Source organism: Enoplosus armatus, chromosome 2 (assembly GCF_043641665.1).
Source record: "Enoplosus armatus isolate fEnoArm2 chromosome 2, fEnoArm2.hap1, whole genome shotgun sequence".
Classification (NCBI taxonomy): domain Eukaryota; kingdom Metazoa; phylum Chordata; class Actinopteri; order Centrarchiformes; family Enoplosidae; genus Enoplosus; species Enoplosus armatus.
In genome coordinates this window covers 14,701,180-14,719,534 of record NC_092181.1, presented here as the reverse complement: position 1 = coordinate 14,719,534, position 18,355 = coordinate 14,701,180, and the positions used below count along the sequence as shown (strand labels likewise).

General features: G+C 40.9%; 2 protein-coding genes across 2 annotated transcripts; both read right to left on the bottom strand.

Annotated features, from left to right (window-relative positions):
* Window positions 1-3,589: 3,589 nt before the first annotated feature.
* rbpja (recombination signal binding protein for immunoglobulin kappa J region a) lies at window positions 3,590-8,750 on the bottom strand. Its single transcript, XM_070918573.1, has 11 exons — window positions 8,731-8,750; window positions 7,875-7,913; window positions 7,622-7,717; window positions 7,344-7,509; window positions 6,791-6,965; window positions 6,491-6,628; window positions 6,136-6,248; window positions 5,806-5,946; window positions 4,784-4,939; window positions 4,528-4,631; window positions 3,590-4,445 (listed from the first exon to the last, which is right to left on the bottom strand). Exons 1-11 carry the CDS (start codon window positions 8,748-8,750, stop codon window positions 4,103-4,105), a joined length of 1,491 nt encoding a protein of 496 aa, XP_070774674.1. The 3' UTR covers window positions 3,590-4,102.
* A 699-nt stretch (window positions 8,751-9,449) lies between these two features.
* hgsnat (heparan-alpha-glucosaminide N-acetyltransferase) lies at window positions 9,450-18,169 on the bottom strand. The gene is made up of 18 exons (XM_070918843.1): window positions 17,998-18,169; window positions 16,975-17,090; window positions 16,729-16,865; window positions 16,387-16,505; window positions 16,199-16,268; window positions 15,812-15,881; window positions 15,270-15,373; window positions 14,925-15,001; window positions 14,749-14,779; window positions 14,161-14,321; window positions 13,869-13,984; window positions 13,535-13,656; window positions 13,034-13,160; window positions 12,734-12,820; window positions 12,522-12,599; window positions 12,257-12,327; window positions 11,320-11,432; window positions 9,450-10,909 (listed from the first exon to the last, which is right to left on the bottom strand). Exons 1-18 carry the CDS (start codon window positions 18,167-18,169, stop codon window positions 10,728-10,730), a joined length of 1,953 nt encoding a protein of 650 aa, XP_070774944.1. The 3' UTR covers window positions 9,450-10,727.
* Window positions 18,170-18,355: the final 186 nt, after the last annotated feature.

Genomic DNA, 18,355 nt, shown 5'->3' with positions numbered 1-18,355 from the left:
TTCAGATGGCAGATAATAACGTCGTCCAGAGTTGAGAAACTCTTCAAAACAGACGGAGAAAGAACATATACCGACCCCCGTTTAGGAGGCACCGGTGTCAGTCTGCGAGAAGTGTTAAGCGATCTGTGTTGCTATTACGGGTACAGCCAGAAGACGAGACGCGACACTGACGATTCACTTGAGCAATCGGACGAGGCGGATAATACAGGCAAAATGTATGAGAGCGCACAAAATGTTTCAACACACTTCAGAGAGTTTGCTGCCACGATTTGCGGCGTCATCCAAACACAAAGAGGACTGTGCGTAAAAAGGTGGGTAATGGTATTCCGGGCAAAATGACAGATGCTCTTATAAATCCATCAAAGAGGTAATAAAAAGTGAGGATAAAAAGTCTTGAGGCTCATCCATCATTATTCAGGATCCGGTGTCATAACCACAAGCACAGCGGATCTCAGGAAACTGTTTTCAGGGCGCATGAAAGCACCCTTTTTAAGGTCAGATGATGTTTAAATGGGAAGGTAACACAGGCCCGTGATCCTGCCAAGGGTGTCGACTGTTTCTCTGTTCCTCGTGTCCAGTTGGGAGTCCGTTTTGTTTCGGCTTCTGGTCTCTTTATAAACCAGCTGATCGTACTTGTGCAGTTCTCTGTCTCTGTTCTCTCTCTTCTGTCACCCCTTTCCCAAAAACAGACGTCGAGATGTGACGTTCCTACTCGGAACTGTGACCGCCCCCCCCCCCTCTCGCAACAGGGCCCCCAACACTTTATTATGTTTCCAAACCCACTCCCCAATCCAGCTCATGGAGGTGAAACATTCCAGTTTGCAACAGCGTTGATCCATTGACCTCCATATGTACTTTTTGGATATCACTTGTAACAGAACTGAGCAACTGCTTGAAATGCATTATATTGATGTGTGAAACCAACACAACAGTCACTCCTACTAGATGATTAGGGATTGCTTGAGATCGAGACTATCATGCCAGGAATAGTGTGTGATGTGTCACGTGATGGCCAGGCTGTCTGGGTCTGACTGTTGTATCCTTGTTCACAGATCTTCAAGCTATGCGGAGGCACTTAGTAAATGTTTGCACACCTGTTCATGGGGTTTCTAATGATAGTTTGTCTATATGTGGCTAGCATGGGATGTCTTCAACACACTTTTACAGAAACGCTCAGACACAGTATGTCTCCTTGATGTAAAAGTAGATTACTAAATTAGCAGAAACGTCGAGAGTGTGAGGGACACAAACAGACTACAGGACTACACATGCCCACACACTTTAACAGTAACCCAAGTGTCAGGTTTCATTCCAGTGACTTGGCTCCCAGTTTAAAAATAGTGGGGCAGATTTGACCTCTACCCTGTGGAGCATGCCCAAGTGGCAAATGGCCATTAAGGCCTCAGCTGGATCGGCGTGAGTTTGCAGCATATGTGCATTTTACATGATTGCCTGTGAGTCCTATATAGCTCTTACTTCGCTTGTTGATGATGATGATGATGATGATGATGATGATGATGAGGCTGAGAAAGGACGAGAAGGGAGAAATGAAACAGCGGAAGAAAAATTCTCTCAAAGAAACAATCACCCACCAAAACACTTTTACGAGTGACATTCAGCTTCAACTTGTTTTTATTCATGACCTTTCACTGAAGAACCTTGACAGATTGAGTTACTTTAAGAGAAATATGCCAGACTGAAAAGATGGAGGGGTATCATCATATATACGGAAAGAGCAGTGAGAAACAAAAGGCAGGACATGAGAGTAAAGACACTTATTCCATTTACACAAGAGCAGTGAAAATGCTCATAAAGCTGCCAGGATGATGACATGATGAGGGTGATTTAGCATGCTAGCTAACAGTTGACCTTAAGACAGTACTAACGTACATCACACCGGGCCTTGTAGATATTGTGCAGTACATGGTGACTTGACTGACCAAAACATCAAAGTAAGGCACAGTTGAGAATGCAGACACAAAGAAGAAACTAACTAACAAATGTAAAGCGGGGATCTAATGTCTGGGCAGTACAGCGACCAACAATTCAATCGCTTTGATATAAAACACTGCATCAAATCAAGAGATGATGCATCAATCTGACTAATATATATTGAGAGCATGAAGGAAGTTGTGAAGCATGGAGTTGTACCACAAAGAGGTGTTGTTGAATTGTTATGATGTAAATATTTAGCTGTACAACAATAAATCTGCTTCTTAGGCATGCTTAAAACACATATGCAAGAAATGAACTGATTCACATCATTGTCATGAAAAACATCCAACGGGCAGTAAGCTGGCCATCCTACCACATTTACTTGAAACTCAATCTTGAAACATGATACGCAGTATGATACAAAAAGCATGATGGAAGTCAAGACACTTTGTGAGAAATTCTAGGTTAAACATATACTGTTGGTAGTGGTTTTTAAGGCAACATAACCTGAATGACATAATGCCATTCCTGACTTGTTTAGTAAGTCAGTTCAAGTTAAATTTTTATGTTCAACCTGCTGAACAAGGTAGGCAGAGAGGCAGAACAAACTAGCGAATGAATATGTACAAATCATCACCCTCATCTCTTAAGACCCAAAACACAACCACAGCTGATTAGCTCTACTGTACGCGTAGTCAGATGGCATGTTTGACAAAAAAAAACGATTCAACAAGCCTCAATCCCAACGTGACATTGCTGAGCTCAGGTGGACTGTGAGGACAGTGCTACAAGCTACATGGCAGAGACGATGTCAAGGCTCGTCCTCCAACACAAAAGCGCAAACTCAAAAGGAAACTTAAGGCCCCTCCAATAACGACTGTGCCGTGTGCACAGAATGAAATCTCGAACATGAGTCAGATACATGAGACATATTAGTTTGGACATTCCTTCTTTGCTCCTTGACTTAGTAGTAATTTACATAAACTTAGTACTGTAATGTTGTTTAAAGGCTTCACTACTGTGAAATAAGCAGCACTGCTGTGTACATGGCTATGGTAAAAGAGGGACTAATTATGTTTAGATTTGAGTTTAAGCACAAACAGCATAGTGATTAGAAAACACAGGCCTTGGTCTCCCAGAATACACTGACGACGTATTACATCACACACATACGCTACACTCATCAAAAATGTCATCTTTGATATAAAAAAGTATTTTGGGACTGATCAGTCAAGCCAAGTGACCTAGAAGATCTAAGGCAACTAAGCCAATAACTGCAGGCAGATATGTGCATGTCTTAATTGTCACTGAAAAACTGTAGCCTGATCTTTTTTTTTTTTTCATTGTTATACAGCACTTGGTTAGTTAAAACTGCTGTAAGTAATTATGAATTTGGCAATCTAGTTCCAAAACGCACCAGTGAAGATTAAAGAATGAATAGAAAAGCAGAAAAGCTGCAGTCAGACTATTAAGAGACATTCTACAAGCCATTTCCACCTTGACCACCCCACTGAGGCAAATCTCAAAGAGGAGTCGACAACATAACAAATTCTATTTGGTAACCAAAGTGAATTTACTACACAGTATCATACAAAAAATGTCAAAATGTACCTCGGCAAAAGCTTATAAAATATAATATGAATAAAATAATATAATAATATTCCTTGGTCCGTAAAAACTATGTTACTCTTACAACAAATGTTTCCCTTACACACAACAGATAAATCAAGTTTTTCAATAAAAACATGACCTCGGTAGAAAGAGAGCATAGTGAAAATAGCTTCCAAACCCACAGGTGTATAAAAACAAAATGGTTCTTGTACAAATCAGGTTGTTGTGAGAGTTAGAAGGCAGATTCATCTTCTTTTAGGTGAAGGTCTTGGATATGAAGGTCCTTGTTAAGTGGGGCTTTTGACATGTCCACAACAAACCACAAGAGGGAGCTAAAGAGATGATTCAGTCATCCCAAGTATTTTCTTTAAACTTGTCTTTTTTTCCCCCCAGCTCTCTTTAACATTCCTGATGATCACAGTTTCTCTCGATGAAGAGTTTCCGAGCAATTCTTCACAGGTCCATGAGCCTCTTTGGAAAGCACATGCACACATTCTCACTCATTCGAAGCACGCATACAAAAAAAAACCCCAACACACACACATAGTAAGTATTACTATGACAGCACCGACATGGTCGACGCACCTGACGACATGCCTGAGTCACTACTGTTGTAAGCCCCATGGCCTTCCACGAGCCCGCCCAAGGAGGATGATGGTGAGGATGAAGACGCCGGTGATGAAGATGAGGTGCTATGTGACCGCAGAATGGCCCCAGCAGCACTGCAGTGGGGTCGGGGCCCTGGTTCGGGGGTGTAGGTGAAGGTGAGGGCGGTGGCATAGATGATTCCATCATTGCGGACCAGCGTGACAGGGACCTGAACCGGCTGTCTCACCCAGCGCCAGCCCTCCCTGAAGGCAGAAATGTCCGGCACAACACACAGGACGCTCTCTCCACATCTACGGGACCAGACAGGTGAGACAAGGTTTGAGCATTTGAGCCATTACACACTAATGTGCGCACACAGATATAAACCCTCACCTGTACATGGTGTCAGCCTCCACGTCTCCGAACCACACTCTGAGGTTAGGGGTGAAGTTCTGTCCCGTCAGCTCCAACATTGCCACATCTCCTCCACCGTTTAACTTGACAGAGACATACAAAAAAGCTTTCATGTCTTTAAAGATCCCTCCTACAAGTGACAAACTTAAAGAGGAAGTAGTCGGTACTTGGCACTAATGTTTGCTGATAAAAAGCACAACAAGCATACTTTAAACAGTAAGGGCTGTATGTGTACCTGCAGACTTTCCACCACAGGGACAGGTGTGACCGGTGTGTGGACGGGGCCCATGCCCTCAAAAAAGGTGTACTCTGCCTTGTCAGTGCTGATAATAGTCCAGGAAGCCCCATCATTAACAATCTCCTTGTTAGTTTCTTTGGAGCACTGTGTGGCCTGAAAAAAAAAAAACATTTACATAGAAATATATTTCACTTCCCAAGCTGACAAGGAGAAAAACATACATGAAATATAGTATTACTTGCTAATACTGGAATAGCAATATTAGCAAGTATTATTCACTTTTCTGTCTTTCTTTTCCTATACTTCTGCTCACCTAAGAATTGGTGTTCCGTTACAAAAGGTGCCATCTTCAAAGTTATTTCACAGACCTAGATGTAAATACCTGGAAATAAAAGCTGAAATGCTGATCTCTTGTCTCATTCATCTTTTATTGTCAAACCCAAATGTTTTCAGTGTGCAGCAAAAGATGAACAACAGCCTTAGAAAGGATCTGGATACAAAGTTGAAGGTACAGGCTTGTGTACATAAAAAGCTATGGTGAGAAGTTAAATATGACTGCCAAGGTGCATTCTGACAAAAATCATCCAATCACCAAGCTTAAAAATGCGTTACGTACACTGGTAAACTGATAGTAGTAGAGAGCAGCTTAATAATACAATCTGCAGTTTGAGCCAATTTATGTTTTAATTCTGGGTACATTTTGAATGAATTTGGCAACTATGGTGCTGTGTTTTGTTGCTATGACAACATAGCGTCTTGAATTTACTACAGCTCTGCTTCGCACCTCTGGCAGGCCTCTACTCTGTAGCTACAGCGGTCGGGCAGATATTGTATTTAGGGTCGTGCGTCACGCAAAACTAACAGACAAAACTTGATTCCTTAGAAACAAAATAATTAAAACTGATGGCCACAACATAAACTTATAACAACATAACATTATCCGGAAAAGTACCATGTTTCTATGGTAAGAAACATTGAGACTACTACTCAAACCCATGTGTGTGTGTGTCATTGCACACCTGAAACTGGATGATTTTCTCCTGTGAGAGACAGAGATACATTCTGTCTGTATCTTTCAGGTAGAAGCAACACTTGTGAAGCTGGGACACCGGGTCATCTGCATCCATTAATGCAGTCTGCTTGTCCACTTTGCGAATGACCTGAGGATTTGAGGCAACACACACACCAATTATAAAATACACAGAAACAACTAATGAACATATTTGCAAATTAACACAAACACATTTGCACAGTTACAAACATCCCTCCGTGTACATTTAAGTACACCAGTGGTATAAATGCTCACTTTTTCCACCAACAATAGACAACTGACATAGACACATGCATACCAGTCTGGGCAGGGCCATGCCAGTAACAGAACAGACCAATTTGACCGTCTGGCCATAGTGAATATAGCCATCTCTCACAGCAAACTCCTCTCCTTCAGACTCATCATCGTCCACTAAACAAAATGACACAGCACACAAAAATAAAGTAAATGTCTAGAACTCCCTCTCTACCTTTAAATAGGTGCTCCAGATCAGTGCAAACAGTCGACGAACACATGAAAGAAGACAACAATACAATTAAAATGTCTGCTTTTATGCAGGTAAGGTGTTCAACGTACAGAACAACAGAAACCAAGGAAATTAGCACAGAAGATAAAATAAGATGGGTAAAAATAAATGTGGCAGTGTGACTTACAGAGATGGATGTAGAAGGCACCCCACTGTTGGGAGCTGGCATAAAAGTTTCCCCCCTCCACATGAAGATACCTGGTGCTAACCGTCTGGGAACGCAGACGGTTAAACAACGCCACTTTAGTCCCTGAAGCGATACACACTGGGGAGAGAGGAAAAGGATAAAGAAAGAGAGATAAGAAAAAATGTTTTTCACATTAAAATGAAATGTCAGTGTGTGGTGAAAACACACAGCCGTCTTTACATGAGCGAGTGTGTATGTGTGTGTGTGTGTGTGTGTGTGTTGACACATCCTGCAACTCACAATCTGCATTTTTCAAGGACTGCTTCTTCTTAGAGGGCTTGGAGATGACCTTGATCCTCTTGCTGAGGAAGACTCCTATGTTGGCGCTGTTCCCATACAACATCTTCACAGACAGCATGAAGTGTTTCCTTTTGTCCGAGTCACTGATGTACAGTGTCTTAGCCGTGCAGAAGTGCTAACGCAGGGAAAAAGATACAGATTAGGGGGTTTTGTGTGAGTGTGTGTGTACATCTGTTTGTCCCCCTTTCACTTCCTTCTTGTCTTCTTGAGTAAAAGTTAATTCGTGGCATTGGTGCAAATAAGAAAACACAAGGACACGCAAGAATATCAGCTACAGTGTGAAGATAGTTAAAAGGGTTTTGCAGCAACAAACAGAGGATATGGTCAAACTGCAAAGCAAAGCAGCTGAACAGTTTATGCTGTGGTTACTTTGCAGGGTTTATCAGTAGTGAAGCAGAGAAAGCATGAGTGATGAAGTATGGGAAGAGTGTGTATAAACAGTGAAGATTACCAACACATCTGCAGTACTGTGTTATTATAAATGCCCTCCCACCTTCCCCTCCAGATTGAGTTGCTGCATCTCCTGCTCACTGTTGCCTATCCCAATGAATGCACATGCCTGGGCCTCCTGCTCTGTGCAACCCTCCTTCTCCATACTCTCTAATTTCTTCTGCCAGCCACTGCCCATCAGATACACACATGGTGGAGGGCAGAAAAACCTAAGTGACACAAGCAGAGGTAAAAACAAAAAGTTGATCCGATGTATCTATTTTGAACAGTAGGGCTTTCTCTATCAAACACACACACATATTCAAAGATGTTTTAACAGACCTTTTTTCATTGCCATATGACTTTTGTGCAACTTTTGCATGTAGTATGAGCACTGTTTGATCATCTTTCCCCTTCAAGTAATTCCTCATGGCCTCCCTGAAATGGGGGAACACACATGTAAACACTTTGACAACACAGTACAAATTGTTCTAACATCTACTTTATTCAAGTTGTTTCCATTTAGCGGTCTGTACTGATTTAAAGTTTTGAGTTGTTTGCACTGTGGAGGGGTGCCTTCGTTGATGATCTCTACCTTGTCAAACGCTGAGGCTGAGGTCGCTCACCAAACTTCCTGCAAAACAACAACATCAGAGTGAAAGGTGTTTACATGTGGTTTGCAGTGCTGGGGTAAGGTGACAGAGATGGAAAAAACAAGCTGGACTGAAAGTGGGTGGAAAAAACTATGTCAGTGACATGTGTAATGCAAGGGCGCTTGTGCTCTAGTGTTAAGAACGTAGATAAACAGGTAAGACCATAGATTAAGGAATGGCGCTAACGTTACTGCAAAGCATACAATAATAACTAACATAAACGGAGAGTTTTAGCAGTACAATAGTACAGTAACACTATGGACTGATCTTTTTGAGCTACCTTTTAATGAAAGGAAGATAAAATTGAATCAATATATTTATGCTGAGGGTGATGCTTAACTAACCTAGCAATAATCTTCTATAACTAAGTTAACAGTTACTTTACGTTAAAGCAGCTGCTATGACGTTAATGTATGTTCATAATGTTGCGGTCTGAGTAGTTTGTCTGAGATATTACATTGTTGCTGAAACTGAAATTAAAAACACAGAAGCAGAAGTCGAGCCAAAATGCAAAACGGTTGACTGACAAAAAGTTTCTGAAATAGTTTGAAACAGAGTCGATATCGAGCGACAATTACAAATGGCAGAGAATGGCAGAGACGATACTTCGAAGAATAGTTTTGCACAACTGACCCCACATCAAGCCAAAAAGTAGCACTGTGTGGGCTGAGCTTACTGAGGCCACGGCAACAATACTAACACAGACACAGTACAACACAAACACCACAAACTGGCAACGGTTTACCACAAGAAACAAAACTTTTTAAATAACATTATGCTTTGAATTTCAACACTTACCCCGTAACAACGGGCGCCATCTTCCTAATAACCCCCCCCCCACACCCCCCCGAAAAAAAAGTCCAACAATCGCGAGATCCCTCCCCCTGCCCAATGGCACAACAGAAAAACCAGACTGGATGGAAAAGCAGGGAGAGAAAGAGGGGGAGGTGTGACGGGGCAAAGGGGTGAGAAGAGGGGGCGGGAGTGGCGACGGGCAGAGGGCAGACGCCAAAACAAAAGGCGTGGGAAAGTTACAAAGTCGCGCGAGAACGGAAAAACTCTCATAATAGACATGAATGAAGACGGGCCAATTATATCGCGAGATGAGAAAGAACTCACACAACTTGCTTTTTTTCCTCACAAGGCACCCACACTGTAACTCGATTCCCACGCCTTATTGAGCAATAAAGCAAACTACACCTCTCCTCGAAGAGCTGGAAACACAGCTTGAAGATAAATGATGTGTGAACTGTAACACTGTAAATACATATTCTTATATAAGTTTCTTCACACAGCCTTTATAAGACTAGTCATTATTATTCTTAGAGACACATCTTTAAAGTCCTAAAGACAGATGGGACGGAAATGATCACAACACAACAATAAAACTCACCCTCAAACTCAGAAATTATATTTTGGAATAAGTTTTATTACATACCTTATTTTCAAATGGTGAATATAAAAAAATAAATGTATAAAAGTTGACAAAACATGAATTTCATCAATTTAGACAGTACTAGATGAACAATTTATCCAAAATCTCTCACAGCATTCGGATATTCTACAGAATGAACAGATGATTTTGCAAAATGTTTTAATAAAAGTAATATGTATATTAACTGCCAATCATAGAAAGGGGGAACATTTATACAGTATTGTGGGAGTAATGGCAACACAGTTTGTTTTATGGTGAGATAAGACATCATCAAATATATATTTTCAAATCTCACAATTAAACGTCTGTACGTGGGCAACATACAGTGTGCTTGACACATTTAACAAAATGTGAAAAAAATGGCAACTCAAAAGTAGCAAACTTTTGGTAAGAGAAAGGCAAATAATTTCTTCTAATGCTGACATAAAAGGGGGCATGTGTGACAAAACACAAGATAACCACGCATGCATGCTTCTCATTTAACGAAAATGGTAAACGAGCAACCTCCAGTGGGTTTCAATAGTCATGTGACATGCCCTCCTTCACTTCCCCTCAACATCATATGTCACCACTGGATACTTGCTGAGCGAGGGAGCAGAGGACTGCAAATGGAAAGCACTTACACTTGAGGAAGCCTACAAACTGACAATAATAAATCATGATTAAGTCTACACAGGCAACTGAGGAACTATATATTGCGGGTGTTTCACTTTTGTATTTTAAAACCTCTACATACTGTTTCCCCTTGTTTACATATCACTTCCATGTTCCACTGTGCAGTGGAAACAATGAAAGATCACAATGCATTCTTGGTGGCCTTTTCTCTCGAGTGTAAATCATTTACAGTCTCCTCCTGGTTTTGTGGAGTCAATCTCATGAAAAAACCCACTTCAGTTTTCAGGGTAATGCAACAGTACTTAAGATGGCATCAGGGATTCTCCCAAGGGGAAGTCAACAAGGGCTTGTTAAACCACTACTCCAACACCCTGCTGTTGTAGTTAGTGGTGTGAGAAAGAAAACCAGCGTCTATAACACATAATCAAACAGATTAACAAAGTCAGTCTTCATAGTTCTCAAACTATTCTTGGAGAACTTCTTCCTGAGTCAGTTGAGATATTTGGCAAGGGTCAGCTGCTCCATATCTGAAGGTCTTTGGAAAAACAATTTTTATTGTCCTATGAAGTAGTGACTTGATATTTAAAAAATGTAAAAAACAAAAAAGAACTACCATAGTTTTGAAAAAATGAACCAGTCTCCTGTTTCCCGCTTTCCAAATGTTTTCAGATTTTAACTCCAGCAATTCTAAACTATGTCCTCTGGTATTGTTGTCTGAATGTCACATCATTTGGGGGCTTCACTTCTAAATTTTCCAGAAAATCTTCTTTCTGTAGAGCACGTAGGAGATGAAGACCCAACAGGAGGTAGCCACGAGGTTCTGGGTGAGTTGCTCAGCGTGGGATTGGCTGTTGACCATGCGCCAACGAAAGGGGAAGTACTCCTCAAACACTTCATGGCCCACGTACACGAGGATGGAGTTCATACCTGGAATCACGTACGACAAGTGAGAGGGAAGCAAAGGTCCTTAACAGTCCAACTCTAAAAAAGGTGTTTAAAATTGGTAAATTTGGTAGATCTATTTTCTATGTACACCTAACAGACAGACCATGCCAGAAGTAAAACAGTTCTGTGATTATATAGACTTAGTAATCATACAAGTAATTATATACATCTCCACAAATACCTGGCCTCTATATTCATATAACACTAAATGAAAATACTGTACTAGTTTGAGAAATGGAAGGTGCAATTGGTTTTAAGTCAAAACAACAAGTGGGTGACAGGCATGTCCACAGCTCATTTGTGAAATCATCAAGCCCAGTGTACAAAATGCTTACTGTTAAAATTGTCTACTAATCCTGAGCTTATATCTGTCAATGTAGTGCAATCCTCACCAGGGTAGTAGAAAGGTGCCCCAGACCACCACTTCTTCACATCCACTGTGTAGTAGACCAGCACGAGCAGCACATACGCAAAACAGGCCAGTGTTGTCACATAGGACAGAGACCTAGAAGTGAAATGAACAGGCACAGGCAGTGCTGTTAAAGACATTCGACTGCAAATATTTATGAAGGATATCCCTGTAGGTGTGGAGATTTTCTATTATTTATCTCTAGTCAAACTTCACAAAGCTACTTTCTTACAAGACACAACAACTCCACACCTGTAATTTAAAGCCCATTATTTGCAGTGGCGTGTGCTGTAGGTTAACAACTTCTGACGGTGCCCATGATCCCATGCACTGGCATGGATGGCTGACCAGCTTGTCCTTGAGCTAAAATATATGCTAGCTACATTCTTGGGGCTGTATTTTCTGATGAAATATTGTGTGCGTTCAATTAGGACTTTAGGGTGGTAGCTGGTTAGGAATGAAAGGCAAATGTGGAAGACCTGGACAGTATAGGAATTTTGTGAATCATACAACATAAGTGTGAAGTTGGGTAGGCATCTCAGATTGTGTGCTTTTAAAACATTTAAAAACAAAGAGAGGAAAGAAGGGACTTCAAATTGTATTGTCCACCAAGCTGGAAAATTGTCATTGGCCCACCAAAACATAAAATATAGTAGGCACAAAAAGACGTACCATACAGCAGAACAAATAATAGTATCTGAGCCATGAAGTACTAAAAAGCACATAAAACTAAAACCTATGAACACAAAGATATCAGTTAGGGTGGTACACAACAATAAAAAAAGCTAAGAATGTGTCTTAACTTTTTTAAAGTGCCATTTACTTGTAGCAACTTCCCCAAACATTCAGTCAATAGATACCAAAAAGCAGTAGCTCAGCAAACATTGTTCCATCTGAAATTGCATAAAAGCAAACTTTACCATAGGTTCTTGTTGACAGGAATGAAGCCCTGGTCTGTGGAACACTTGGTCAGAACTGCTGATATGACTCCCTGTGTGTTACACAACACTTTATTATTCATTCAGGAAAGCAAACGTGTCATGAAATAAAAGTGTGGAAACACAATAACATCCTATCTAGCAAAACAAAGACTCATTTAATATACTTAGAAGTAAGAATAAATGAATACACGTGTGCACATACTGTAGAAGCATGAGATGTGATACAACAAGCGAATGTGCTTACCAATAAGAGACCCCATATAAGAAACCTTGACATTATACTTGTGTGGAGATCTCTGTAGTGTAAGATTATTTTTCCTGCCTGGGGACAATTAAAAATACAATTAAAACATTAAAGATGGATCCCTTTTGGTTGTTCCAATGAGCTGTATTTCTTTAAACAAATTTTTAGGAGACAAAAAGAAAGAGAGAACCAGACAAATGCACATTACAAACCTGTAATCCAAGAAAAGCCATGAGGATAGAGTTGATGCTGCCCAGAACACCTTCTGGATCATATGGCATATGAGTTGCATAAATCACCTTATTTCAAATGGAAAAAGAAGTGGATTTTTGTAAATACACTTACGTTCTGACACCGTTTACCCATGCATCACCTGTAATATTAGCATGGTTGAGGTTAGGGGCCTATTAGGGAGAAACCTGATATGTAAGGTCAAGCTTAACATCCCAAGTTATAAAAAGACTAAACGTGACTACTGTTGGTATGTTTGGATTGTTTTGCTGGTCACGAACCCGTGACGAGGGAGTCTGGTAGATGTGGTTTACTCCAAGCAGCCATCTATCAATGAAACCAGCCGCTCCACCGGTGCAGTTAGCATGTAGGCCCATGTCCCCGATCCCACCTGGACCCAGGTAGCCTCTGTCCAGAAGAGTGGGGGGAAGTCAGTGTTATCAATGCAGGGTACAAGGTATCGAGAGCAAGGTTAAGGTTTAAAAACAAACATGAAAGTAAGGATGGAATTTTAATTCAATTTGATCAATTCTGATTTAAATTTTGATTCTACTTAGCTTTTAAATTGTTCATTATTATATCAATTCCTTTATAATACATTAGGAAAAACTATGTAAAAGAATGAGCCCGAGTTTAGTTTTACCGTCTCAAATATCAAATATATTTCAATGACAGAAAATGTCATACAAAAAAGACCAAAGACACAAACCTTGTTGCTTGCTGAGCATTTCCCTTATTAAATGGATACAAGAAGACACGCAAACATGCCATGTTTGACTCACGTTGGGCAATCTGGTACAGGAAGCAGGAAAGTGAGGCATAGCCAGATGATTTCTAAGAGAAGCACACACAGCCAGGCAGGCCAGTACAGCAAGATGTCAAGGCCAGGGGACCACCAAGCATCCTGGAAAACATGGACACTCAATCAAACACCTCTGTTCTCCTTCAAAATACATTTAGCATAAATATATTTATCATAGATGAATTACAGTAAGAACATCAGAATTAATTTATGCATCAATGTATCCACAGAAGTTATTATTATTTTAGGTAACTCTTACCTACCAGTTGAACACTAAATATAAAGTCAAAGAATGAGAGTAAAATGCGGCTGACCGTTGTAAGGATGTCAAGATGCCCTCTCGCCACCAACAGATCCAGGCAGGCTACAGCTAGGTATGACCAGGCCAGGCGCTGCAACACACCTGGGATCCGCAGGTTGTCCCAAGATACTGTGGAGTGGATGAGGAATGTGGATGGAGTGCAAGCACACATGCAAGCAGAAACAGGCAGGAAGAAATGACCACACAAGTCCAACGTTTGGAACAGTATTAAAGAACATGATCTATTAATTAATAAGTGGTTTGTGAAATTATTGTCAACATCAAAGAAGTGTGTTTATACTCACATGGTCCCTGGCAGTAGTTTGGGTTGATGATGAAGACACCGATGATGAAGAGCTGCAGGCTCCTCCACACAACTTTCCTCAGCAGTGAGCAACGGGTCGAGCCTGCACGGAGCAGGGAGTTGATTGACAGGGCGATGGATGTCCCCATTATAAACACAAACCTGGTGGAGGAGGGAAACACAAAGTGTGAGTCAATGAGACAAATTATGAGCAATGGTTTTAAACTGAAAGCTTTACTGAGGTAACAAGAGAACTGATACGGTTTATTATTTTGGTTTATTCTATTTTCCTTTTGGAGATTAGCTTTAGTGTGAGTCCATTTTCAAATCCAACTGCCATAAATACATTTCCAACCTTTATTGCCTTTTAAGAACATTTCAGATAGCAGACAGAATTAGCAAATAATAAAAACACAAAGAATAACACACTGTAGCAACATATTCAATAAACAGGCAAACACCACTTCACTCCAGTCAGCGGAAATAAAGAGTCATCAAATCATTTTCCATTCAAGAGTGGGGTCAGCTAATCTGCAGCACTAAGATCTGCCAGGGAAACTCTGTAGAAGAAAAGTTTTATTAAGCTTACCAAGGGAAGACTAGATCTGCAACAGTAAGGCCTGTAAGGAGACAAATGGGAAACACATGCTTCAAAATCAACTACAATACCAAGGCTGATACACCAAGGCAGGTTAGGCAAAGATCTGTGAATAATTGATACTTTGTGAAATGGTTAAATTAAAAGTAGAACCAGATGAGGCTCACCATTCCAGCTTTCGTGTCTAAAGAACCAGTATCGTCCCCCTCCATAGTTCACAAACACCATAATGACTAAGGAGATACTGACAGAAAATAGAGAAAATGCATATTTACTGCCAAATGGTTCACTTCAAGAAGAAAAAATCCTTTGAAACAAATAGGACAACTTCAGACATCAGATCCATGTTAATATTATCAGTGGGGGCTGATTAATGAGTGGAAATTCCAGTGTCAGCTGCCAAAATGTCACACTACAGTGAGAATCACATGATGCAGTATAACAACAGATCAGTCCAAGTGATTCAGTTAATGTCTTTCTTTGAGCAAGCTGAGCTTTAGGGGTGAGCCTACCCTCTGAATGTGTCCAGAGATCGCAGCCTCTTGCTGGGGCTGGGTGGTGGAGGAAGGATGTTGTCAGTAACTGGTGCCACTGTCCTGCCGGGGGAGCCCAGTTCCTGGATGAGGAGAGTTAGACATCAACTCAGTTCAATTGGAAGCATACACACTTACAATTCCCTTGAGGATTTGACCATTATGAGTTTTGAAAAACATTTCTAGTCACACGCAGCCTGTAACGCATTTTGTCCTACAATTCAGTATCTTTGTTTTCAAAGAGTCAAGAAGCCTCCGTTCAAAAAAACTTGTAAAACTCTCCACTAAAACCTCAGATTATTTCAGTGTTAACAGCCTCTGAAAGCCGTGAAAGTGATGTATAGTGCCTAATAAATATCAGCGGGATGTACCATATAAAAAATAAATTTTATGTCGGTCACACAAACTTCCAAAGTGGTTTATAATACAAAATTAAAATAGCAGTAGTTAGTAGTACCGTCTTGGCTAAATGAAGTCCTACAGTTTGTGGTTGGAAGAATGCCCTCTACACAAACACTCACAGAGTTGATGAGTCTCTCTGTCTCCATGGAGCCGACAATTCGGAAGAGTATACCCTTCACTACATCAAGCCTGGACAAGAAACAATCAACCAGTTTAGGAGTAATTCTATAACACATACAAGCTCACAGTTCACACTTGAGACACAAGTATACAGCAGCAGGAGCTCTGTGCTTTGCAGTTATCTTAGCAAGAGATGTTTATGTACAAATATCTCAACAAAATTATTTATATCTCATGAAATCAGGCTATCCTTTGAATATATCATATGCAGATTTGGTTTTGTTTGTATATGTATGCAAGACTGTGTAGATTTTCTAATCAATATGAAACTCATCGCACCTTTACTTCTACCTATAGAGAAGAACAAAACAATAAAATGACTTTACCCTAATATTGTTTTTCCAATGGCAGACACCAAGGCCAGTCCAGCAAAGATAAAAAAAGCTACCAAGATCGCTGTGTGAAGAGAGTGAGAGTGAGGGATTATCTAAATGTAGCATGTTCTTTGTATAGGGGATGAACACAGCATCACAACACTTGACATATGTCATACAAACTGATGAATGAGACTCACGTATGTAGCTGTTGACAGGGTCTGCATCAGTCACTACGGAGCAGTTGACCACTGAGGAGTCGTTCAGATTTTTCACCCACAGAGAGTAGTTGCCGTGCTCCCCAAAGTGGAATGGAACCCTGGAAATTAAAAACGAAGGGCCATGAAAGACAATATCTCTAAATCCTATTACATTTTCAATCCCACAAACAAAAATATGTGTTTAGGTACAAATACAAAGAAATGTGTTTGTAAAATATATTTAGGTCAGTTTACTAAAGTCGTCAGAGATTTGTTCTGTATACCTTTTCATATATTCTCAGTTCTGGTGTATGTGAAACATGTCTGTGTTCTTTAACTTACGTGCAGAGTTCCAGGTTGACAGGCGTGCTATTGAGCTGTAGTGTAATTTCATGCTGTGTGCTCACAACAAAGTCAACTGAACTGGGCTGACCAGGACTGGGCCCTGCAGGTATCACCCCTAGCTGCTGATACAAACACTAGCACACAAGGAAAGAAGGGTCTAGATCAGAGCATCGTCCTCATCTGAAATGAGTCACGTTGCCACAGAATCAACTGGAGGAGAAGATTTGGTGTGTGTAAGCCTACCTGGTAGCAGCGCCCTGACATCCAGGACACCACCACCTCAGTGTCCAGCTCATTGTTGACTGTCAGAAAGGCCTCATCCATCCTCAGGACTATGTGCTTATGATGAGGGAAGCCAGCTGGAGTGAAAAATAGCAGTATACATTGTGCAGATCAGTCGAAATCACTTAGCCAGCAAATCCATTTGCTGTACAGAAAAATAGAAAACATGCAGACAAGATGCTACAGCCTACAGTGTAGCTGACCACACCCAAATGTGAAGCCACTGTTCACTAAACATGATATGATCATTATTCATATAATCAGAAACCCATAACACGGTTTGCTATTACACTGGATAGAATGCGTCAAATAATCCCAGTTTTCCTGACTCCATGTTGGCATAAATATTGTACAAGTCAGACAAATCCTACCGTGAATGCTCTGCATTTTAATGCCATCATAGAGGCTCCAGCTGTGCAACTAGCTTTCTGTAACTTACCTCAAACCTATGATTCTCTGCTGTCGTTATGGAAACCTATTCCATACCAGTGTGGGCAGTTTGATGGGTCGCCAGAGTGAAAAAACGGCCCAATCTAACTGCAATCTACAGCCAGTCAGCTAACGTTGCTGCCTGGTAGAGGAAGGCATGTGAGAGGGCTGAAGTTATGGCTGCAGAGCCCCGTGGTCACATGCTGAATTAATCCGTAAACTACCCCCAGGAGAGGGAAACTCAAACTGGAGCCCATTCTTGGACTGTCAACTGCCTCCTCCAGTTGGTGCTGTTTTGTTTAGCGTTAATCTACAATTAGCCTGGGGCTAACAGATTTTATGACTTCGCGCTAACTCTAAATTAGCTAATACGTTAAACAACATATATATCGTGGCAAACCTTCAGTCGGTTGGTGAAAACCACAGTCATTGCTGCAATGCCACTTAAACACACAGTGAGTTTCAGGTAATTAGCTAACGTTATAGCTAACCTAGCTACGAAGCACTATCCTGCCATTAGTTTCCACTCGTCAACAAGTCTTACAGGGTACTTACAGGTAGATATTTCTGCTGTCAGTGGTACCACACAAACGGCTACAACCAAAGCAATTGCAGCAAGGGGAAGAATATGATATTTCTCTGGTTGCGTCATTTCTTTCTGCCTTGCCTTCACCCCTACAACTGAAGATGTGTCTTTTGAGTTCCTCTCCCGTTTCCTTTTTGCCATAGCAATTGCCACTTCCGACCCTTCCTTGTTTTGACATAGTAGGGGGAGCGATGAGGGACAAAGTACATTATTAACGTTATCTATTTGTAGCCATTAACGAATCATTAACTACGGTATCAGTCCCACTACATCTCTGTTTTGAAGCAGTTTGTTTTGTAAAGGACCATTTAGGCCAAAATAACAGTC

What these genes read in the sequence shown, in the direction of transcription:
- rbpja (XM_070918573.1), bottom strand. Translation starts at nt 8,750, where the DNA reads ATGGCGCCCGTTGTTACGGG. An exon ending in ATGGCGCCCGTTGTTACGGG is followed by an intron (nt 7,914 to 8,730) that starts GTAAGTGTTGAA and finishes GTTGTTTTGCAG; the next exon opens with GAAGTTTGGTGAGCGACCTC. An exon ending in TCATATGGCAATGAAAAAAG is followed by an intron (nt 7,510 to 7,621) that starts GTCTGTTAAAAC and finishes TGTGTCACTTAG; the next exon opens with GTTTTTCTGCCCTCCACCAT.
- hgsnat (XM_070918843.1), bottom strand. Translation starts at nt 18,169, where the DNA reads ATGGCAAAAAGGAAACGGGAGAGGAACTCAAAAGACACATCTTCAGTT. An exon ending in TGTCAGGGCGCTGCTACCAG is followed by an intron (nt 16,866 to 16,974) that starts GTAGGCTTACAC and finishes CTTGTGTGCTAG; the next exon opens with TGTTTGTATCAGCAGCTAGG. An exon ending in TCTCTGGACACATTCAGAGG is followed by an intron (nt 15,002 to 15,269) that starts GTAGGCTCACCC and finishes ATTTTCTGTCAG; the next exon opens with TATCTCCTTAGTCATTATGG.